A 25,310-nucleotide genomic window follows, 5' to 3' on the forward strand; every position below is an offset into this window, starting at 1 on the left:
TAAGGCCTCTAGTTTACTTGTGAGTTTTTCATCCTGACATCCTTCCTATAGTCCTTGAGATAGTGTTAGAAACATAGTGCATTGCTATTCTATGTTATTCCTTTTATTCCTATATGTCTCTCAGACTTTCTTAATGCCTACTTTATTATATGCACATTAAATAATAGAGTAGCATTATCTGTGATGTTTAAAATTAGAAATGTAGTTTTCTATTTATTTTACTAATGATTTAATTATAACTTTTATATCAAAAGACAAAAACTGCTAGTAAACCAAAACCAAAATTCTAATTTTTCTGAAATGGTTTAAGATAGTACTATCTGAAGTAAAGTCAGATAGTTTGAGAAACACTGATTTCCCTTTTACTGGAAGAGTTCAGATGGAATAGCTTACTTCTTGTTAAAGGCAATTCATTATCAGACCAATCAGATTAATTGGAATTTAAAATTAGTCCTTTAACTATCTTTACTGCCCTGCTAATCTATAATTCTGAGAACTTTCCTACTGGGGACAAAAGAAGAACGATCCTGAAAACTTATTAAGATCTTTTAAAGATAAATTTATATGCATTTATTCTATTTTTTTAATTCATGTGTGAGAGAGAGAATGAGCAGTGGGAAAGGGCAGAAGGGGAGAGAAGGGGGAGAGAGAAGCAGACTCCCTGCTCAGCAAGAAGCCCACTGCAGGGCTCAATCCCAGATCATGACCTGAGCCAAATGCAGATACCCAACAGACTGAGCCACCCAGGTGCCCCCAATTTTTTTTTTATCCTGTCCTTCAGTTCTACTTAATAGAATACTTTTGTTCCAAGTATGTCGGTGTATATATGTGAAAGACAGAAAGGAACGATAATTTCCACTGAGCAGATAGTTTCCATTTAGATATCCTACTTATGTGAATTAATTATGTTTGGGCTTCTTATAGAACCGCCTAGTTTGGAGGATGCAGGGAAGATGTTGAATGAGACCGTCGTGCTGAGCAACCCCATTCAGCTGGAGTGTAAGGCAGCTGGAAATCCATTACCGGGTAGGTTTACTTGCGGACTCCTAACTTATTGACATTTTAAGATTTCTGGGAAGAACTAAATCTTTTTTATGAAAACAATATAGTAATTACTAATAAAGGAAAAATCATAAAATACATTCCAAGAGTAAAGCAATGACATGAAGGATATAATTAGGTGGGTGAAATTTTTGAATTTTCATTGCTTCTAACTGCATGAAATAATTTACTCATTTAAACAAAGTAGATATATGTGAATAACTAATTGTTTTATTGTCCTTACTGTGGCCAAACAACCCACAATGGTAGTTTTTTATACATTTATGTTGAAAAACATGTTTTTCTCTAGTGTACGTTGATTATTTTTGTAAATCAATTATTTAATGAGAATAGTATTCTTTTCGGTAATTCTCATCACTGGTAAATAATTAATATGAATCAAAAACAATATAATTTTTTTTTAATTTTTTATTTTACATAAACATATATTTTTATCCCCAGGGGTACAGGTCTGTGAATCACCAGGTTTACACACTTCACAGCACTCACCAAAGCACATGCCCTCCCCAATGTCCATAATTTTTTTTTTTAAGGCTAATATTGTGTACGGTCTTTGGTTTTGATCAAATACATAGACAAAATTTTTACAGATGAGAGGAATATATACAACAAAAAGAAATAGAATTGGTTAAAAGTTTGCTCTCAAATAATATTGACGTTTTAGAGCTCATTTAAAGAATGAGAAATACTGATTTCTCAGTATGATATGATAAATACTTGCTTTATAACTTCATTTTTAGGGCTCTTATATTGGCTTGGCTATTCATGTTTCCCTTAGGCTTACCTGCTCCTCAAAACTAATCCTAAAGACTATGGAGTATTATGCCTTCATCAGAAAGGATGAATACCCAATTTTTGTAGCAATATGGATGGGACTAGAAGAGATTATGCTGAGTGACATAAGTCAAGCAGAGAGTCAATTATCATATGGTTTCACTTATTTGTGGAGCATAACAAATAACATGGAGGACATGGGGAGATGGAGAGGAGAAGGGAGTTGAGGGAAATTGGAGGAGGAGATGAAACATAAGAGACTATGAACTCTGAAAAACAATCTGAGGGTTTTGAAAGGGCGGGGGTTGGGAGGGTGGGGAAGCCTGGTGGTGGGTATTATGGGGGGAACGTATTACATGGAGCACTGGGTGTGGTGCATAAACAATGAATTCTGTTACATTGAAAAGAAATTAAATTAAAAAAAAAACTAATCCTAAAGAAATATTTCAACTGTCTATACTTGGATGATAAGCATAAGAATAAAGCAATTCTTTTTTTGTGTGTGTATATACAAACTTTAAATGTTTATTATTGTGGTTGTTAGTAAGATAATAGTAAGACAACAACACTGTAATATTATTACTAAGCTAAGCTTTAATGGTAAGAAAGCTTATAATTTTTATATAAACCTAAACTTATTTGTATTTCTTCCTTAATATTTCCTTTTTTAATTTAATTGTTTTATTATGTTATGTTAGTCAACATAAGGTACATCATTAGTTTTTGATGTAGTGATCCATGATTCATTGTGCATAACACCCAGTGCTCCATGCAGTACATGCCCTTCTTAATGGCCCTCACCAGGCTCCCCCATCCCCCAGCCCCTTCCCTTCTGAAACTCACAGTTTGTTTCCCAGAGTCCATAGTCTCTCATGGTTCAGCTCCCTCTCTGATTTTTTCCCTTCATTTTCCCCTTCCTTCTCCTCATGTCCTCCCCGCTATTCCTTTTGTTCCACAAGTCATTGAAAGCATATGATAATTGTTATTCTCTGCTTGATTAAGGCAGTTCTTTTTATTGCAATTTGATGGTATCGAGCTTTAAAAGAAAAGACGTAGGGGCGCGTGGGTGGCTCAGTGGGTTGGACCTCTGCCTTTGGCTCAGATCGTGGTCTCGGGTCCCTGGGATCGAGCCCTCCATCGGGCTCTCTGCTTGGCGGGGAAGCTGCTTCCTTCTCTCTCTCCACCTGCCTCTCTGTCTACTTGTGATCTCTCTCTGTTAAATAAATAAAATCTTTAAAAAATTTACAAAAGATGTAAGTAGACAGACTTCTTTCTTCTTCCCCTTACAGCTATTACATGGTACAAAAATAATCGTCCACTCTCAGGCTCCAGCGGTGTGACTTTCTTGAACAGAGGACAGATCATTGATATCGAAAGTGCCCAGATCTCTGACGCTGGCATATATAAATGTGTGGCCATCAACTCAGCCGGAGCGACAGAGTTATTTTATAGTCTGCAGGTTCATGGTTAGTGGCACTTCTAGTTGCATCCTGGGGTAAAAATGCATTCAAAATGATTAAGTGCTTCTGTAAAATTTCAGTGTGAAGATTTAACAGAATGTGTTTTGTCATCTTTATAAAGGTGCCGTGTTCTATAACTGATGATTGTTTTTATTTCCTGACTCCTATTAAAATGCTCTAGTTTCACATGCTGTTGAATTGAATTTCAGTTCAGTTTAGATGAACTGTTGAGTCATCAATGATCTCATCAGTTAATGACAATAACCCTGTTTGTAAATATTATCTATCAAAATCATAGGTTTTGATCAAAGAAAGATTTTAAGTTATTACCGCTAATAATGCTTTCAAGACAACATAGTGGTCTTGGATACAGTGGAGGAAGATACATGCACACACGCACCCAAAGACACACACATCTGACAATCAAGAAATAAAAACATGCTCTGGCATTAAAAACTGGATTTCCCAAACAAAGTAGCAAAACATCCTTTTCCTCATCTGTAAAATGGAGATGTTGACAGTGGAATAGCTATGATTAGAAACTCAAATAAATGATGTGAAAGAACTCACCAAAACCAAACCAAACCATGAAAAACTCACATGTGGAAACACAATGGTAGACATTGTACATTCTTTTCATTATTTTGAGATGAAATATCCTGTGATATTAATATATCTTACTTTTATTTCCCTTTTATTTCTTTTCAGTGCCCCCATCAATTTCTGGCAGCAATAACATGGTGGCAGTGGTGGTTAATAACCTGGTGAGACTAGAATGTGAAGCCAGAGGAACACCTGCCCCCAGTCTGACCTGGCTGAAAGATGGGAGCCCTGTCTCTAGTTTTGCTAACGGGTTACAGGTACTCTCTGTCATGTCTTAAGGATGATCTACCACCTAGTTATTAAATAAGTACAAACAGGGAAAGCTGTTAACAAGATTTAGAGCATAAGAATTGATAAATGTTATTCCAAAATCATACACATTTACTTCCATAATTACCATAGCCACACAGTTGGGATTTCTAAACAATTCTTTAAATGCTTAGACATCTAAGAATTCTTTTGTTTCATATGTAGATACTACATTTTGACTCTTCACTTGTCTTTCTACCTCCCTCCTCATCCCCATTCCCTGCCACCAGCACAAAAGATACCTTGCACAAAGAAGTGTTCATCAACAACAAAAACAGGAATTTCCTCCTAAAATTTGTGTTAAAATGTTTGGAAACATTCATGAATTAGAGAACCATGTAGGGTATATTTAATTTAACAAAAACATAAAGTAATAAAGTAAGGAAAATTAGAAACACAACACTGTAGAAATGAAATTTGAATCTGAGAAAGCAGTTTAAGTGTTCACATTGATTCAAAATTAAAATTATAGAAGCACATCTATCTCATTTAAAGTGTACCTAAATTTTATTTTGCCTAATAGAGAACTTAGTTTTCCCACCATTCTTAGTTTTTCTCAAAAATCCACTGCTTGCAGAATTTGAGACCAGGGAAGATCCAAGGTTAATGTCAGTATTTTAGAAGTACAACTAGACCAACGGGATTAAAAAGTCATTGATGTGACTAGTTAATTTATTTGGTTGCTACTTCGCTATTAATTATAACTTATTTATCCTCCCCAAGAAAATTAGAAGGAAGATGAGCTGCTCTTATTCCCACTTCTTCTCATCTTTCTCCCTGGTGGCTTTTCCTCTCTCTGCAGTAAGGATGGATGAGATTGGACCTTCACTTGATTTCGTATACAGGGACTTGTTTTCAGTGGTTATTACCAAGTTTGGTTCTAGCTTTTCACAGTCTTCTTTCAAAGAGAGGTTAAGAAGTAGATTATATGATGCTTGCCCACTTTAGAATATCCAAGTGGAAAAATAAAATGTCCAAGTGGAAATCTTTCTGGAGGCAAATGTCAATTGATAAATCTCAGAAAATAGGAGGAAAAAAGGCTGTTTATGTATATGTTTCTCAGAGGGGCATGTTGACTATTTACCTATCCTGTCATGAAAAGGTTCTGTCTGGAGGCCGTATCCTAGCCCTGACCAGCGCTCAAATCAGTGATACTGGGAGATACACCTGCGTTGCTGTGAATGCTGCTGGGGAGAAACAAAGGGACATTGACCTCAGAGTATATGGTGAAATATTTTAATAATTATTTCTGTTCTGGTATAGATATGTTTAATTCCTAAAATCATTGAATAAATTAACGAAGTTGTTGACAATAAAGAACCATGAGCAATAGAAACGGTTTTATAGTATCGTTTCAAATCAAATTCTACCTTTCTGCTTTATAGTTGACCTTGTCTGATTTTCCTTTCTTAATGTTCTGAGAAGTTAAAATGCTAGGTGCTGATTTCATAGAAAACTCTGAAGAACATGACTATGGAGAGCAGCTTAGCAATTTAGAAGATATAATCTTTTCACTAAAGGGAGAATTTGTTCAAGTAGCTCTCTTGAGCTATTCTACTCAAAGCCTTGATTTTTTTACTTTTATATTTATAATCAGTATATTTTTTAGTCAATACTATGTCTATGAATTAAAGGCTATTTGGGAAGCAAAAGTTAGGCATAAATTTAGAGAAAATTTGAGGTTTTTTTCTACCTATGATACAGCTATAAGGTACAAAAGGAAATGTCTAATTCTATCACAGCAGAAGTCCTCCTGAACAAAGTTCAGTTCTAATTGGCCTCCATTCATAGGATGTGTTTTTCATTCCACATTTTAGTTTACCTTTGCATTTAGAGCTGTTTTAGGCTTTTTTCATCTTATTTGCATTATATCCCCTGGTCATGGAGTAATGGAATTGTTTTTTCTTGGCCCCACCAAGAGAATCTGGGCTTTTTCTATGTCAATTCCAGTATAATTAACATACAGGGTTATATTAGTTTCACGTGTACAATCCTAGTCCCGCCTCACTTCCAAGTAGTTCACTCCTATATGTGTGTGTATATATATATATATATACACACATATATATACATATATATGCATGTGTGTGTGTATATATATATGTATATATATATATATATTTTTTTTTTTAATCTCCAGACCATGTGGGTTGACTCCTCTTTCTAAGTTTGCCAAAAGTAAATGTAACAATCACAAGTAAAATAAAATCCTAGTTGTTTTTTTTGGTTTTTTTTATTTTTATTTTTTTTTTAATTTTTTATTTTTTATAAACATATATTTTTATCCCCAGGGGTACAGGTCTGTGAATCACCAGGTTTACACACTTCACAGCACTCACCAAAGCACATACCCTCCCCAATGTCCATAATCCCACCCCCTTCTCCCAAACCCCCTCCCCCCAGCAACCCTCAGTTTGTTTTGTGAGATTAAGAGTCACTTATGGTTTGTCTCCCTCCCAATCCCATCTCCACAAGACATAAAAATGACCCAATTAGATTTAAGTGAAGGAACAGACTACCCGGGGTTGGGCATTTTAGTCCCATCTGTTATCTCTGACACAGCACTAGCAAAGCTGAAGGCTGGAGGAGGACCCATGTCAATTGCAGAAGCAATACAAAAGAGGGAACATAGAGAGCCCTTTAGTAGTTTACTGATGTCAGCTGGGATTTTCAAGATCCATTAGACATGTAAGTTAGCCATGTTGTAACAGGATTTTTTTTTTTAATTAAAAAACTAGGATTTTCATTAGTGGAGAATTGGAATGCTGACAATGTGAAATATCCTTAGAGAATGATTCATCAGTCAATCTAAGTCTGTGATACAAAAGCTCCTTCAATAATTAGCAAGCAGAGGGGCATTTGCTGGGTTTTAGTCAGAACTGAAAATCTGGAATTGGCTCCTTCTCTTTCTACATGGGTTAGTGTCAAAAGTATACCAGAGAGAGGAAAGAGCATTGCTATCTTTTCCAGGAGTCATAAAAACGCACATCACTATTTTTTATCATTTGCCAAGGCATTTCTAAAGGTTTTATTTATTTATTTGATGGGGGTGGGCAGGCAGAGGGGGAGGGGAAGCAGGCTCCCTGCTGAGCAGAGAGCCCAATGCTGGGCTCTATCCCAGGACCCTGAGATCATGACCTGAGCCGTCCTGAGTCAAAGGCAGAGGCTTAACCCACTGAGCCACCCAGGAACCCTGCCAAGACATTTCTATACCACTCTTTTGGTCTGAAAACTGGGATCTTTCCTGTTATAACAGTCAGATGGTTAGCCAACATTTACCTGTACTTAGCATTTGAAATACAGATGCCCAGCAAGCAATTAAAGAACTGTAAAATTTCTGACTCGTAATCCGAAATTAGTTTCCAATTTCTGCTCCCCTCTTAGTGTTATTTGCATATATTATATTCCTACGTTTGTAGTAGTAACCTTGACAATCTGGAGTCTCATTGGAGACTAATGAGTCAATTGGAGTCTAATGAGTATTCATTTCCAGTGGCCAATTCCCTTCAGATTGACATTGCAGAGTATGGGGGTGATAAGAAGAGTAGACAGTGGTTAAAATAGCTTTCCTTACAATTGCAAGAGTAGTTCATTAAAATATTTCCCCTTAGTATAAATTCAGGGTATGTTTTACCATATTCTGAGGTGCTAAAATGAGAGAATTCGGTTTTTAAATGATAGAGTTTCCTGTACCTTTACTTTGAATCTAAGCTCAGAGAATTGTCTTGGAGACCACATGTGTTCCAGGAACTTGAGTGTAACCCTGCAGCAGCGCTGATGTTGATAATTGAATTTAACAAGTGTAAGGCATAGAATGAGAATCAGACATGATACCCCCCGCCCCTTCCTAAGCAATATAACCACAAAGCTCAGTAAGGATAACATCTAAGGAAGCTGAGATCTAAAGGGTAGAGGCTTTTCTCTTCTCAGACTAAACAAAAAGTTGGAAATAAAAGGACAGAAAACATAGATGCGTTTCAGTAATATATACCCTCAGCTATAATTAGATTTGCTTTAATTTATGTTCCTTTAGAAACAAATACTCTATTGTTTTTGCATTTTTTCCTCTCAATTTGAAAAAAAAAAAAAAAGTCTGGTTTCTTTTTGAACTTGATTCAATTCATTTAGCCATAAAGAAAAATAATTGGAGGAAAAACATTTGGAAATAAATTAGCATTCTGCTTTCTTGAATTATTTCTGACTTTTACTTCTACAAGTAGTCACAAAGAATCCATGCCCTTTTGTAAATTCTATAAATACGCTAAGATAAACATATTTTTATGCAGTTATGGTACTTTTTGTCCACTGAGACCAGACTTTACTTGAAATTATGTGCAAGCTGTTAAATGTTAGGCTATTTTATTTAGGGCTTTCTGTGCTAAGATTGGTGAATGTATCTTAATTTTTTATAATATCTTAGAAAACATATTATCTTTCATAATATAATATCTTAGAAAACAGTACTAATGGTGCTGATTTTGCTAATATTTTAGCAGCTTTAATCTCAGACAGGTTGGTTATATATCTTTTATCTAATGTGTCACATATTAAAAACAGTCCCACTGTTTTCTGTTCCCCCATAGATTACTCTAAGCTTATCGAGAGCCAGAAGTCTGTGTGTGCCATTAAATGGAGCAGAAGGGACATTAAGAATCTCTGCCCAAGGGCGCCTGGGTGGCTCAGTGGGTTAAGCCACTGCCTTCGGCTCAGGTCATGATCTCAGGGTCCTGGGATCGAGTCCCGCATCGGGCTCTCTGCTTGGCAGGGAGCCTGCTTCCTTCTCTCTCTCTCTGCCTGCCTCTCCATCTACTTGTGATTTCTCTCTGTCAAATAAATAAATAAAATCTTTAAAAAAAAAAAAAAAAAAAAAAGAATCTCTGCCCACATGCTCCATTAGTCTATTGCAGCGATGGCGTTTCTCTGTATCTTGACATCAGTTACTGTGGATACAGCACAGGTGCTGCATCCAGAATTAGTACAAGAAAGTGGCCTTTAGTGTATATGCCTTTCCCTCCATAGAGAAACCTCCTGGTTGCAGAACGGCAGTGTTCGTCATCAAAGCCTATTGCATTCATTGTCATTTTCCCACACGCTGCAAGATCCAGCCTGAAACAGTGGCTCAGAAACCAAAATAACGATCCTTACCACAAAAATCTTGTTTCTATCAAGGCATTTGGAAAGTCCCTAAGGATTCATTTCAGTGCAGCTTAACCTTTCTTATCAAGAGAGGAAAACACTATGAATATGGTACATTGCCTACAATCCTGACTAGTTATGGGATTTAGTGAGAAATAGCCAAGGAAATTCCTCCCTGTTTTTTTCAGAGTGGCCCTTTTATAACAGGCCACTGATTTCATCGTTAGTTTGTGTTTTTTGAATTATTATAAATACAGTCCTGAAAGAGTCCTTGAGAAGTTACGGAGCCCACCCTCTCATTCTTGGCAGGATGTACCTAAACCATCTGAGACAAATGATTGTTTACTCTATATTTTAATACACCCAAGGGAAGGAGATTCCTTAGACTTTTCCAAGAACACATTTCAGCATCTGACAAGCTTGATAGCCAGGGGATTCTAATTTTAATCTCATTAAAATTTGTATGTTATACAGCTGGCCAGGGCTTTCATTTTGTTCTTTATTGTGTCAGTTATCCCACATGGTCTTTATTCCATAGAAAGCTGACAAGGCATCATGGAAAACCAAAAAGAGCTCTAAACTGCCCATCAGAAGACTCCTAGCTTTTCCACAAATTAGTTACATTATTTCAAATAAGTTATTGTCTGTCACCTACTTCATGTTTTACATACCTGTGAGGTGGGACCAGGTGGTCTCTTTCAACTCTATTTTTTTATTTTGCCTCCATGTTGATAAAATTTATTTTCTTTGGCAAAAAATATTTTTAAATTATCAAAAAGTATATATGCTTTTAATTATTGTTATTTCCAAAATGCTTCACGAGTAATTTATTGCTTTGGAAATATTAAGCAGTAACACCTCGTTCAAAAAGTTTCTGAAATAAGCACTTGGTGAGAACGTCCAGTTCTAAAACTTCTTAAAGTGAAAGATATTTCTGTTCAATGGGAACATATTAATGAGTGATTTCTTAATATTTCATTCTGAACCAAATGATGTGAAGAGGGTATGTTAGGATTATTGTGCTCCTACATCTTAAAAGAGCTAATAAATTATTCGGTAAATAACTTCAAGATAAGCAGTGAGCTGGCCTGTCTTATCCTGAGGGAAAATGCTTCTTTCACTTAGTTCCTCCAAATATTATGGGAGAAGAACAGAACATCTCTGTCCTCATTAGCCAAGCTGTGGAGCTACTGTGTCAGAGTGATGCTATCCCCCCACCTACTTTGACTTGGTTGAAGGATGGCCGCCCCTTGCTGAAGAAACCAGGCCTCAGTATCTCTGAAAATGGAAGTGTGTTAAAGGTAAGGCTAGAGATTCATTTAATTTTTCTTATATTATTCCTAAGCTCATGGCTTTGATTTTAAACTTGCCTGTCTACAGATGTTCTACTAATTTCATCTTGTAAAATTCTAGGTACTCTTTTATTAATGAGGTTTATAATATTTTAAATTTTATGCTTAGTAAGATTTAGCTATTTATCTATCCATATTTGTAGCCAGAAACCATCCAAAATGCTTCTGGGAAAATATTATGGAACTATTCTAACGGATGCTTCATTTTTAGTCATTCAACCAGCAAATAAAACCCATTCTAGGTATTCTGAATAAAATGTGAAAAATAGACACATTTCCTACCCTCCATTTCCTCCAATTTTGCATAAATACATGAAAACTAATAGTTCCGTTGCAAATGCAGTAAGTACTGTAAGTGTGAGTTAGTTACTATTAGGATGGTACAGGTAACACATTCTAGGATAGTGAAAGGTGAGAGACTGCAGTTGCCTGGAAATCTTGAAAGACTACTTGGCTTTTTTTGTATAGATAAGAATAAGAGCTAACATTACCAGTTTAAGGAATTGGGATTCAGGGGACACCTCGGTGGCTCAGTAGGTTAAGCATCTGCCTTCAGCTCAGGTCATGATCTCAGGGTCCTGGGATCAAGCCCTGAGTCTGGTTCCCTGTTCAGCAGCAAGTCTGCTTCTTCCTCCCCCTGCTCTTGTGCACTTGCTTGCCCCCTCTCTCTCTCCCTTTCCTTTCAAAAATAAATAAATAATCTTAAAAATATAAAAAATGCAAAGGAATTAGTGTTCAGGAAGTCAATAGCCACTGGCGTATTTATAAATTCCTCATAATAACCCTATTGAGAAACTGGAAGAATGGCTAGGTAATCGTCCCACAGTTACTAAGTCTCAGAAATGGGATTTAAATACAGGCATATAGCTTTAAAACTCATGCTACTAACCCCTATGCCACATAGCCTTTTGGTAAAGGAAGGTTATTAGTGGCAAACGAAAGGAGTCTTGAGAATTGGATAATGGTATCAGCACATAGGAAGCTGAGAAGCTTATATAAGGAGAGCAGAAGTGTGGGAGAGAATGGGAGGGAGTATGAAGTGCGTTAGAGGCAACCAAGTAGAGACTTTAGGAATTATGACCTGTAATAGTGGAGCTGGGTAAATAAGGAAAGGCTGGAATAACTGATGGAGGAAAGTAGGATAAGTCAGTTGAGCTGTCTAGGGGGAGAAAAGCAAAAAGCACTGGCCATGCTCAGAGGCAGACCCAGAGCTCTAGAAATCAACGGATAGTATTTTCAAACCCCAGCTCTGACCAAATGACAGAGGGAGACAATTGTATGGACACACACCCCAGCACTGGGAGGGGACAGCTATGTGTGATTAGAAACGTCTTTGCAAATTTCAGAGTATAGAAGTTGATTCCTTTAGAGCACAGATCTCAATAAGTTTGGGAAGCCAGAAGAAAGGTGAGGGTGAAGAAATCCTGGGATCAATTTAATCTCTGCTATAGAGGCTGGCCAGGCACCCTGAAGTGTGCAGGTCCCACTGAGGGGTGTGCAGGGAGGACTGCATGGAAATAAAAACTTGTACAAAACTCAGACAAAACCAGTCAGTTAAAACTGTCTTACCAGTGCATTTCCCAAAATGATTCATGCACATCTTCAACCAGGTAAAGTAGTAGATTCCTACTGTTTCATTTTGCCTGCAACACACTTGGCAAGCAATGTGTTTTTTTATAAAGTTTTTACTTTAATTCCAGTGTAGTTAACATTAGTGTTATATTAGTTTCAGGTGTACAATATTGTGGTAATAGTGATTCATTACTTACCTGCCACACCCAGTGCTCATCACAATAACTGCCCTCCTTAATCCCCTTCACCTGTTTCACTATCTCTCCACCCACCTCTCCTCTGGTAACCGTCAGTTTGTTCTCTGTGCTTAAGAGCCTGTTTCTTGGTTTGTTTCTCTTTCTTTTTTCCCTCTTTATTCATTTGTTTTGTTTCTTAAATTTCACATATAAATGAACTCATTTGGTATTTCTCTTTCTCTGAAGGACTTACATAGTTTAATGTTATACTCTCTAGCTACATACATGTTGTTGCAAATGGCCAGATTTCATCCTTATTTATGGCTGAATAACATTCCATTCATATATGTGTGTGTGTGTGTGTGTGTGTAACACTCCATTCATATATACATATTCATATATATGTGATATATATATCACATATGTGATATATATATTATAAATTATAACTGCATAATTATAATTATACATCATTGTAATGTATCATATACAAATATGCAATTGTACAATTGTTATTGGTATTGTACAATTGTTATATATAACAATTGTACAATTGCATATTTGTATATATTACAATGATGTATAATATATATTATATAGATACATATAATATATAAGGTATATATTATATATGATATATATCATATATATCTATAGCATAGATATATATCATATATATCTATAACATAGATATACATAACAATTACACACATATATAAAACATATATATAAGAATTATACTATATATATGTATATATATGTGGAGCCCAGATATCCATCAACAGATAAATGGATAAATGTGGTATACACACACACACACTCACACACACATACACACAATGGAATATTAAACATCCATCAAAAAAAGAAATATTGCTATTTACAATGACATGGATGGAACTAAAGGGTATTATGTTAAGCAAAATAAGTCAGTCAGAGAAAGACAATTATCATATGCTCTCACTGATGTGAGGAATTTAAAAAACGAGGAGGATCATAGGGGAAGAGAGGAAGAAATGAAACAAGACAAAACCAGAGAAGGAGACAAACCATAAGACACTCTTAATTATAGGAAATAAACTGAGGGTTGCTAGAGGGAAGGGGGGTGAATCACAGACCCGTACCCCTGAAACAAATAATACATTATGTGTTAAGTATTTGAATTTCTATTTTTTAAAAAAGGAGAATTACAGGCCAATATCCCTGGTGAACATAGATGCAAAAATTCCTAATAAAATACTAGCAAATCAAATTCAACAGTAGATTAAAAGTGTCATTCACCATGACCAAGTGGGATTTATTTCTGGGCTTTAGGGGTGGTTCAATATTCACAAATCAATCAATGTGGTATGCCAGATTAATAAAAGAAAGGATAAGATCCTGTCAATAAATGCAGAGAAAGCATTTGACAAAATACAGCATCTTTTCTTTTTTTTTTTTTTAAAGATTTTATTTATTTATTTGACAGAGAGAGATCACAAGTAGGCAGAGAGGCAGGCAGAGAGAGAGGAGGAAGCAGGCTCCCTGCTGAGCAGAGAGCCCGATGTGGGACTCGATCCCAGGACCCTGAGATCATGACCTGAGCCGAAGGCAGTGGCTTAACCCACTGAGCCACCCAGGCGCCCCCAGCATCTTTTCTTGATTAAAAAACCCTTAACAAAGTAGAGATAAATGAAACATACCTCAAAATCATAGAGGCCATATACAAAAGACACACAGCTAATATCATCCTCAGTGGGGAAAAACAGGACATTTCCCTCTGGTCAGGAACAGGACAAGGATGTCCACTCTTGCTATTACTACTTAACATAGTACTGTAAGTCTAGTCTCAGCAATCAAACAACAAAAAGAAATAAAAGGCATCCAAATGGGGAAGGAAGAAGTCAAAATTTCACTATTCATAGGTGACATGATACTTTGTGTAGAAAACCCAGAAGACTCCACCAAAAATAGCTAGAACTAATGCATGAATTCAACAAAGTTGTAAGATATAAAATCATTGTGCAGATGTCTGTTGCATTTCTATATCAATAATGAAACAGCACAAAAAGAAATCAAGGAATCAGTCACATTTGCAATTGCACCCAAAATCACAAGATACCTAAGGATAAACCTAACCAAAGAGGTAAAAGATCTGTACTCTGAGAAATATAAAACACTTAGGAAGGAAACTGAAGAGGACACAAAGAAAATGGAAAACATTCCATGTTCATGGACTGGAAGAACAAACATTGTTAAAACATCTCTGCTACACAAAGGTATCTACACATCTCATGCAATCCCTATCAAAATATCACCAGCTTTTTTCACAGAGCTTGGATAAATAATCCTAAAATTTGGATGGAACCACAAAAGACCCCAAATAGCCAAAGCAGTCCTGAAAAAGCAAAGCAAAGCTGGAGGCATCACAATTCTGAACTTCAAGCTATATTACGAATCTGTAGTCATCAAGAGTGTATGGGACTGGCACAAAAACTGTGGAAAGAACCAAGATGCCCTTCAACAGACGAATGGATAAGGAAGATGTGGTCCATATACACTATGGAGTATTATGCCTCCATCAGAAAGGACGAATACCCAACTTTTGTAGCAACATGGACGGGACTGGAAGAGATTATGCTTAGTGAGCAGAGACAGTCAATTATCATATGGTTTCACTTATTTGTGGAGCATAACAAATAGCATGGAGGACATGGGGAGTTAGAGAGGAGAAGGGACTTGGGGGAAATTGGAAGGGGAGGTGAATCATGAGAGACTATGGACTCTGAAAAACAATCTGAGGGTTTTGAAGGGGCAGGGGATGGGAGGTCGGGGTACCAGGTGGTGGGTATTAGAGAGGGCACGGATTGCATGGAGCACTGGGTGTGGTGAAAAATAATGAATACTGTTATGCTGAAAATAAATTTTAAAAAAATTTTAAAAAATAGACACATAGATCAATGGAACAGAATAGAAAACCCAGAAATGGATTCAGAACTATACGATCAACTAATCTTCGACAAAACAGGACAGAATATCCAATGGAAAAAGGTCTTTCAACACATGGTGTTGGGGAGCTGGACAGCAACGTGCAGAAGAATGAAACTGGACCACTTACATCGTAAGCAAAAGTAAATTCAAAATGGATGAAAGACCTAAATGTGAGACAAGAAACAATCAAAACCCTTGAGGAGAACACACGGAGGAACCTGTTTGACCTCAGCCCCAGCAACTTCTTCTTTTTTTTTTTTTTTAAGATTAATATTTATTTGAGGTGGGGAGCAGCCGAGGAAGACAGAGAGGGAGAGGATCCCAAGCAGACCCCTACTGAGCACAAAACCGAATGTGGGGCTCAATCTCATGACCCTGAGATCATTACATGAGCCAAAACCAAGGGTCAGACCCCCAGCTGCCTCCATAGCAACTTCTTACTAGATAAGTCACTGGAGGCAGGGGAAACAAAAGCAAAAATGAACTACTGGGATTTCATCAAGATAAAAAGCTTCTGCACATTGAAGGAAAACATCAACAAAATTAAAAGGTAAGCTATGGAATGGGAGAAAATATTTGCAAATGACATATCTGATAAAGGCTTAGTATCCAAAATATATAAGGAACTGATGTAACTCAGGAATGCCTGGTTGACTCAGTCAGTTAAGCGTCTGCCTTCAGCTTGGGTCATGATCCCAGTCCCACATTGGGCTCTGTGCTTAGTTAGTGGGGAGGCTACTTCTTCTGCCTGGCACTTGCCCTGCTTGTGTTCTCTCTCTCCAACAAATAAATAAAAAAAGATCTTAAAAACAAAACACAACAAACAAACAAAAAAACAAAACCCAACACCCAAAAGCAAATAATCCTGTTAAGATATAGGCAGAAGACATGAATAGATATTCTTCCAAAGAAGACATCCAGATGGCTAATAGACACGTGAAAAGATGCTCAGTATCACTCATCATCAGGGAAATGTCAATCAAAACTGCAGTGAGGTATTGCCTCACACCTGTGAGAATGGCAAAAACTAACAACGCAGGAAACACAATGTATTGACAAGGATGTGGAGAAAGGGGAAACCTCTTACACTATTGATGGGACTGCAAACTGGTGCAGCCACTTGGAAAACAGTATGGAGGTTCCTCAGAAAGAGCTACCCTATGATCCAGTAATTGCACTTTTGGGTATTTACCCAAAGGATACAAAAATGTGGATTCGAAAAAGTACATGCACCCCACTGTTTATAGCAGCACTATCAACAATAGCTAGACTATGGAAAGAGCCCAAATGTCCATCGACTGATGAATGGGTAAGGAAGATCTGGCAATCTACATGATGGAATATTACTCAGCCATCAAAAAGAATGAAATCTGGCCATTTGCAGCAATGTGGATGGAGATAGAATGTATTATGCTAAGTGAAATAAGTCAGTCAGAAAAAGACAAATATATTATTTCATCCATATGTACAATTTAAGAAACAAACCAGATGAACATATGAGAGGGGGGAAATGAGAGAGAGAGAAACAAACCATGAGAAACTCCTTAAAGATAGATAATAAATTGAGGGTTGTTGGAAGGAAGCAGGTGGGAATGGGCTAGATGGGTAATGGAGGTAAGGAGGACACTTGTTATTATGAGCACTGGGTGTTGTATGTAGGTGATGAATCACTGAATTTTACTCCTAAAACCAAAATTTCACTGTAGTTTAACCAACTAGAATTGAAATAAAAGTTTTCTCTAAAACAGAAGCTTATAAACCATATAGGGAGAAGACATATAATGAACAATAAAGGTGTTATTTTACTGAACAATATCCTAAATATATACAGGCTATCTATTTTAAAACCCTAAGTAACTTATTCAGAAATTAATTGTGATTTTTATTGCCATTTAATCTGAATTTTGCCTCATTATATTTAAAAGCCCTTTCTAAACCTTCAGTCACTAATATTAATTAGATTAAAACAAAGTATGACATAGATGAAAATTGTTGAATCTTGACTTAAATGTTGAATGTGGGTGATGGGCATATAGCCATACATTTTACTATTATCTCTCCTTTCTATATATTTGAAAATCTTTAGAATACTCATGAAAAAATAAGAAGTCACAAATAACATGAATAGAAAAACTCCAATTATGAAATTGAAACTGAAATTTCAAAGCATGGTTTTGTTTTTAGATTGAAGAGGCTCAAGTTCAAGACACTGGTCGTTACACTTGTGAGGCAACAAATGTTGCTGGAAAAACTGAGAAAAACTATAATGTCAACATTTGGGGTAAGTGTGATTATATGTAATTAATTTAAGATCAATTATAGATAGACTTCCAGAACCTGAATGTTTTAGTCATTGTAATTTTCAGGTAGAACAGTTCTACTCTCCTGCCTGAGCTTACACTCTTTGGCTCTTACAACCAGGATGTTCTTTTTTCCACTTAATTTTATTTTATTTTATATTTATTTTATTTTATTCAGTGTTCCAAAATTCATTGTTTATGCACCACACCCAGTGCTCCATGCAATACATGTCCTCCGTAATACCCACCACCAGGCTCACCCAACCCACTACCCCTTCTCTCTTCCAAAACCCTGTTTGTTTCTCAGAGTTTACAGTCTCTCATGGTTTGTCTCCCCCTCTGATTTTCCCCAACTCATTTCTCCTCTCCATCTCCCAATGTCCTCCATGTTATTCCTTATGCTCCACAAGTAAGTGAAGCCATATGATAATTGACTAATGATTGGGCTTTCTCCATGAACTGTTGGTGGTTTGATCAATTGAAATAAGTCAAAAGGCCAAACCATGCCTATGGATTCTGTGTGTGAGTGGGAACACCTTGGTGGGAGGTGGGATTACTGTGCTGACCAGTGAGAAAAGTCATCCTCACTTGGTAGTCTACCATTTGTTACCAATTAAGATAATGCTTAGGAATTATCACAACTTTTACCTGGCTACAACTGTCTGCTAATTGTTAAAAAGTACTCCCATTTCCAGCATATCCACCTTTATTTACTTCTTTTTTTAAAATTTATTTTTTATTTATTTTCAGCATAACAGTATTCATTATTTTTTCACCACACCCAGTGCTCCATGCAATCCGTGCCCTCTATAGTACCCACCACCTGTTACCCCAACCTCCCACCACCCCCCGCCACTTCAAACACCTCAGATTGTTTTTCAGAGTCCATAGTCTCTCATGATTCACCTCCCCTTCCAATTTCCCTCAACTCCCTTCTCCTCTCTAACTCCCCATGTCCTCCATGCTATTTGTTATGCTCCACAAATAAGTGAAACCATATGATAATTGACTCTCTCTGCTTGACTTATTTCACTCAGCATAATCTCTTCCAGTCCCGTCCATGTTGCTACAAAAGTTGGGTATTCATCCTTTCTGATGGAGGCATAATACTCTATAGTGTGTATGGACCACATCTTCCTTATCCATTCTTTAAATTCATTTATAACATATTGCCCTCTTAATTTTGATTGTGTCTGTTTAAACTTTTTAACTATTGAGATAATGAGCGGAAATTTCTCTTTGATTTCTAAGTTTATTCAAAACCATATTTTTAAAATAAAAATAGGTAGAGGAAATAATTTGATTCCAATGGAGAGAATATATGTTTTAAGTCTTTAAAAGCATGTGTTTATATAGAAAATGATTTGTTAATTATAAATTATTATCATTCTAAAATTCTTAAGGAAGATTATGAAAAGTACTATTATTCACCCTATAAAAGGATTAATTTACCTTTAAATAGTAAAATTTACTAGGTGGTAATTTATTTACTGTATATTACTTATATATCATTAACATCTGTTCCTGCCTCTTCTCACCCCTATTCTCCCTCTATTGCTCCTTCCCTTTCTTTCTCATTTCTTTCAAATGGGAAAAATATTTGTATAACTTCTAGTATGGACAAGACAGTGAACTGGGTTTTGTCAAGTAAAGGTTGAAAAAGAGAAAAATTAGGAGGGATCATCAGTTAGAAAATGAGGTGAGAAATTCATTTTTGCAATGCTGTATTGAAGATACCTGTAGAGTGTCCATGTGATGCTGTCTACCATGCAGTCAGAAATAGAAGCCTATCATTTAGAAGAGAGAGAGAAAAGAGTTAAAATATAAAATTAGAGACATGAGTATATATGCGGCAGTTGAGATCCCTTAGAGAAAAAGAAGAATGTATGCAGAAGAGTACTGTAGAATGACTCTCACCAGGTAAGACAGATAAAGAGACACAAATGAGAAACTGGAAGAAGCAGTGAAAGAAGTAGGGAAACACTTGTGTCATCAAAACAAAAGGCAATGGTGTACCCGAAAGAAGAATATGGGCAAGGAATAGGTTGGACATAGATGGATGGGTAGGGGAATGAATGAATAATGTCACATGTTGCAGAAAAGCGAAATTAGACATAAACTGTAAAGTGCAATTTATAAATGAGACCAATGCCTCTTAAAGAAAATCAATTTAATAGTGGAAAGCAGAATACAGTAGATATAAGAATAAATGATAGGGGGAGAAAGTTGAGACATCAAAGACAGAATTACAAAAAATATTTATGGGTGTGCCTCTCTGTTCTAGTCATTGTGCCTCAGGTAGGCATAGAGAAGTTAATGAGAAAGGCAAAGACACTGGTCACACATAACATATAGTCTGCTGCTGCAGAAATATCTTTACTTTAAATAGTTAATTAAAATTAAATCTCTGAAGAGATAACATAGGAGTATTTGTGGAAGACATATCAGGGTTTATCTAATTGGGATTTTAAGAATGAGTTGACATTAGCTCTCTAAAGAGGATGGAACCATTACAGAGGCCTCAAGAAGACTGTCTGCATTCATTGAACCAAACATCACTCACTATGGAGCCTGGTGTGGTAGAGTGGAGAAGGAGAAGATATTAGATAGGAAAGGTTAAAGGGGACAGATTGAAAAGGACCTCTCAAACTTTTGAAGTATAGATCTGATTCTTAAGACGATAGGATACTGTTAAAAGGATTTAAAGGACTGGGTGTTCAGATCCATATTTAGGGAATAAAACAAATAAACTCTAGTAGTATTTAAGAAATTGAATTAACAAGATTGATTGATTACATGGAGAGGTGTGAAAAGAAGAGGAAAGGATGGATGTTGGTGTGGGTTGGCCAGATGAGCCCTGTGAACAGCAGTGTCATTCCCTCAGTGAAGGAACAAAGGTGACTGAGTTCAGTTGTGGACAAGTCAAGTTTGAAAATGCCTCTGATGTATCCAGACGGAAATGTTTAGTAGTCAGATACAAAAATCTAGACCTCATGGGGTCTGCATTACAGATACAGATTTGCAAGTATTTGTATCAGTGGAAGCCATGGGAGTAAAGGAGGGTAGAATTGAGGTTGGAGATGGTATACTTAGAGTAATGGCAATCTATGTAATTGTCATTTTCTTCTGCAGAACTTTCTGTCTGTGGTATAGGAGATGACAGAGTAAACTGTAGGATTCATCGAGAGGAAAGGTGTTTCAAAATAGGAAGGACAGCAGTGCAAAGCAGTTGAGATTATTCACAAAGGAGTAGTTGAAATTATTGATCATGAAATCTAAGCTGGATAGAGGTCTGTAAACAAGGGTAGGCAGCTGGTTTGGGAGGTTCTGAGAAGTGAAAAGACTTGAGACTCAACTAAGGTTGATAAAGTGAGAACCGGGAGTAACTGAGTGAAAGAAATACAAGGACGGAGCAGTAGGAGAAAAGTTCTAGATGATCAACATGGTGGAGAAAGGGATGAGCAGACCAAGAAAGTGAGTAGCCATGGTGGTTAGACTAGGCATACATGCAGATGTTGAATTCATACAGAAGCATGCCAGGTCTCTGTGTGAAGGAGAAAGATAAAAACAAGTACCAAAGTTTTCAGTGAATAGAAAAAAAAATGGTGGGTTCACAGATGATGGTAAGGGGGGAAAAGAAGTAAATTGGGGGCATGAGCCTCAAAAGAGGAGGTTTTCACATGGGGCAGTTGGAGTTGAACAATGACTAGAAGCTATATTGAGGGGGAAGAAGGATTCTTCCACTCCCCAACTCCCACGAGCTTGGAAGAGCAAGCATCTGCCCCTGATAATATGGCCACCAGAGAGGAGACATCAGCCAGCAAAGGCAGACTCGACCTCCTTGAGAGAATCATGGGTAGTCAGCGTTCATTTAAACGTTCCAAAGAGAAACTAGAGAACAGTGGGGAGGCAGGCTGTGCATTCTAGAATAGGTAACATATCCATATCTTAGGTCAAACCCTATGTCTCTCCTTTACCATCATATTGTAAGCCTGATATTTTCCAGTTCTGTTCAGCTGCTAAGACATCAAAACTGGCTGAGCAGAAATGACAGTTAAGTGTAAATTTGGTAGGCGCTTTAGCTTTTTTATGCAAAAAGTGTAATTATCTACAATACATTAGCTTCTGAGTATTTTGTTAAGTTTCTGTCTGTAAAGACAGGAAGTTTGCTAATAGGTATTTATTCTGTGTCTTACAGTTGACTTTTAATGTAGTATTGATATGTCAACCTCAAGGGCTACTTATTCCCTTATGACATTTGAATGGGAACCTTTTTTTTATATGTAAAATATTAAGGAAATTTTATGTAAAGTTAATATAATATAGTATTTTTTCCTCTTTCAGTACCACCAAATATTTATGGTTCTGATGAACGTGCTCAACTCACAGTCATTGAAGGGAATCTCATTAGTTTATTGTGTGAATCAAGTGGTATTCCACCCCCAAATCTTGTTTGGAAGAAGAAAGGTCAGTTTTCATCCTCAACATTTATAAAATTAAATATAAATGTTAAATGAATCTATGTGTTGTTTGACAAACATGTCAGTTTATTAACCAGTTTTCCTGGGGTTTGCAAAATAAAATTCTAGATAGCATGATTGCTTTGTATTAAAGCACGTGGTAACTTCTGGACTATCTATCTGAAAATCTTCAGTTTTGAAAATGTTCTTCAGAAAGGAATTAACTTTTCTGTATTAGTTGATTGCTTTATAACCTGAATCCACCATTCAAAGAATTTTTATCATCTTGAGAATAAGCTTTAAAAATATTTTCTATAACATTTTTGCTGTATTTGTGACAGTTTTGCAATGTACGTTAAGATTGAGTTTTGTGGTTGACCAAATTATCAATTTGTTCATCAATAAATATTTTTTGTATCTATTAAGTATCAGACAGATCATCTATATTTTAGGTGATTTTCTTAAGACTTTATTTATTTATTTGAGAGACAGTGAGGGTGAGAAAGACCACAGAGGGAGAAGGAGAAGCAGACTTGCAACGATGAGGGGGGAGCCTAAGGCAGGGCTCAATCCCAGGATCCTGGGATCATGACCTGAGCTGAAGGCAGACTCTTAACTGACATAGCCACTTAGGCGCCCAGTATTTTTTGTTGATTTTTAAAATATTTGTTTTACTGTTTTAAGATTTTACTTAATTTTTCTAAGTACACTTTCAAATGCCATGTTGATTGAAAGAAAAATTTGCCGAAGACAATCTTGGTAAATACCTACTTTCCCTCCTGCCCCTCTTCTCCTTCCTTCTCCTCCTCCTTTTTGCATAGGATTATTTTACAGCGTCTTCTGTCTTTTACATACGAAGTACCAACGTTTTCAGTGAATAGAAAAAAAAAATGGTGGGTGTCTTTTAGGTCTTTGAACTAAGATGTAAATAAATTTACTTATCAGAGTGTGTACACAAAACGCTATATATTTTTGCTTCATATTCTGGCATTTTGTTTTCTTTGCAGGCTTGCCAGTGCTGACTGATTCTGCAGGGCGAGTCAGAACTTTATCTGGAGGCAGACAGTTACAGATCTCAGTTGCGGAAAAATCTGATGCAGGGCTATACACATGTGTGGCATCGAATGTTGCTGGAACAGCAAAGAAAGACTACGATCTGCAAGTCTACAGTAAATTATTGATTAGCCAGGCTTTCTTTTAATCTTTCTGTCTTTCCTTTTTGCTTTTTCTTTATATCTTTAAGATACCTTCAAGGCAATATGGCTATAATATACCTATCATAAGACTCACAAATTTAAACTGTGTTGACATAAAGAACAGTTGCTTATTTCTGTCTGTTATTCATTTAACAACACAGCTGTGCACTGCATCAGCATGCAGATAGAAGAACCATCAATGTGGCTGTAATGTATTGTGGGCAGGAGAGTGGATGTGTGGAATGGGGAGAGATGGCATTGTATCATAGGGTATATTTGCAAAATGTAAAAATACCTCATTTTAAAGTATATTTAATTCATATAAGATTTTAAAGTGTTTTAAATGTTCACATTATCTCATTTAACCTTTACATGAACTATGATGTGAAACAAAATTATTGTCTCCATTTTGTGAGTCATCGAAGGCCAGAGAGGTTCCCATGATTGACCAAGGTCACATGGCTTGATTGTAGTAGGACTGACACTCGCCACCAAGATGGGTAGTGCTGGCCCATTTTTCTTCCCCCACGTACCTATGTATTCAAATTGGTCTAACTTTTTTTTTTTTCTTAGAATAAGTATCAGGTAAATTCAGCAGCAAATCTACAGAATAACTGGTGATCAGTGGGTTAACCACTTAGAGACTTATTCTCTCACAGAATGAGAAGCCTGAGGTTGGTGGTCACTGGAGTTGATCAGAAGTGTACTCATATCAAGACAGGAGATCTAGGCTTCTCCTGCTCCTAGCTCTGTGGTCTCAAGATCATTGCAGCAACTGTAGTATCAAGTCCACATTGAAGGCAAAAATAAGGATAAGAAGTGGTATGTTTTTCTTTCATCAGGACAGCAAAAAAATTCCCAACCCATTCCCCTCATCCCCCACGCTTACCAAGCAGATCTTTATTTAGATTTTATAGGCCCAAATTGATTCATGTGGCCACCTCCTTTTTAGGGAAGATTGAGAAACAGTCTCAGCTTTTCAACTCCTGTCATGGAGGCTAGAGGGTAGAAAAAAGAAAGGAATTGATTGTGAGTGAGGTTATCATATCTATTTTAATGTTAATATTAGGAAGGCTTCTGTAAATTAGGGCTATGAAAGATAGGTTCAAGCATTCATATAACTTGTTAAAAATAAGGAAAAGTAGCAAACACAAAACTTTTCTTGATGTGTTGATAGCTTTATTTCAAGCATGACCACATTTAGAAACATTAGAAAGGAATTCTGCTTCTCAGTATAGCAATGCCAGGTCAATTAGCCCTGGGCCTTTTCTTAGTATTTTATGTTTCAACATCAAAAATGACCTTAACTTTGACTGATACAAATTCCTATGCAAGACTTGAAGCAGATATTTTCTACTTTACTTTTTTTTTTTTTTTTTTTTTCAGTTCGACCAACTATATCCAATAGTGGCAGCCACCCTACTGAAATCACTGTTACTCGAGGGAAGGGTATTTCCTTGGAGTGTGAGGTGCAGGGTATTCCTCAGCCGAAAGTGACCTGGATGAAAGATGGCCGCCCTTTGACGAAGGGAAGGGGAATGGAAATATTGGATGAAGGTCGCATCCTTCAGCTGAAGAACATTCATGTATCTGACACAGGCCGTTATGTGTGTGTTGCTGTGAATGTAGCAGGAATGACTGACAGAAAATATGACTTAAGTGTACATAGTAAGTATAAAGAAGCTCAATAAATCTGTTCTCTGGCTATTATAATCTGAGCATCCTTGATGGGAAACACAAGCTGTCAGTATTGGATCTTTTATTTGTAGTCTATGATTTTCTGCATATATACCTTTTCTCTGGACCGGTCTCATCACTTATCCTTCTGTGCTTGACCTTCCATTTTTTCCCTTGCTGAAACAAACAGACATTAGATGTTCTCTCAGAAAAGCACATAGTAAAGTAGGTTTAATTGTCTAATTGTCTTCTTCAAGTACTTT

The 25,310-nt window shown here is 36.6% G+C and overlaps 1 protein-coding gene across 3 annotated transcripts in view; it reads left to right on the forward strand.

Moving 5' to 3' along the window:
- Positions 1-25,310, forward strand: part of HMCN1 (hemicentin 1) — a gene marked incomplete at its 5' end in the record, with an annotated part of 468,943 nt that overhangs the window by 309,908 nt on the left and 133,725 nt on the right. For all 3 annotated transcript variants that reach the window (XM_082702942.1, XM_082702943.1, XM_082702944.1), the window contains 9 exons: positions 925-1,026; positions 3,126-3,302; positions 4,005-4,156; positions 5,311-5,434; positions 10,470-10,645; positions 17,599-17,695; positions 22,059-22,181; positions 23,182-23,343; positions 24,757-25,038. In XM_082702942.1, the coding sequence (XP_082559068.1) occupies positions 925-1,026; positions 3,126-3,302; positions 4,005-4,156; positions 5,311-5,434; positions 10,470-10,645; positions 17,599-17,695; positions 22,059-22,181; positions 23,182-23,343; positions 24,757-25,038 (1,395 nt within the window). The remainder of the gene's footprint in view (positions 1-924; positions 1,027-3,125; positions 3,303-4,004; positions 4,157-5,310; positions 5,435-10,469; positions 10,646-17,598; positions 17,696-22,058; positions 22,182-23,181; positions 23,344-24,756; positions 25,039-25,310) is intronic.

Source organism: Mustela nivalis, assembly GCF_964662115.1.
Source record: "Mustela nivalis genome assembly, chromosome: 16".
NCBI lineage: Eukaryota > Metazoa > Chordata > Mammalia > Carnivora > Mustelidae > Mustela > Mustela nivalis.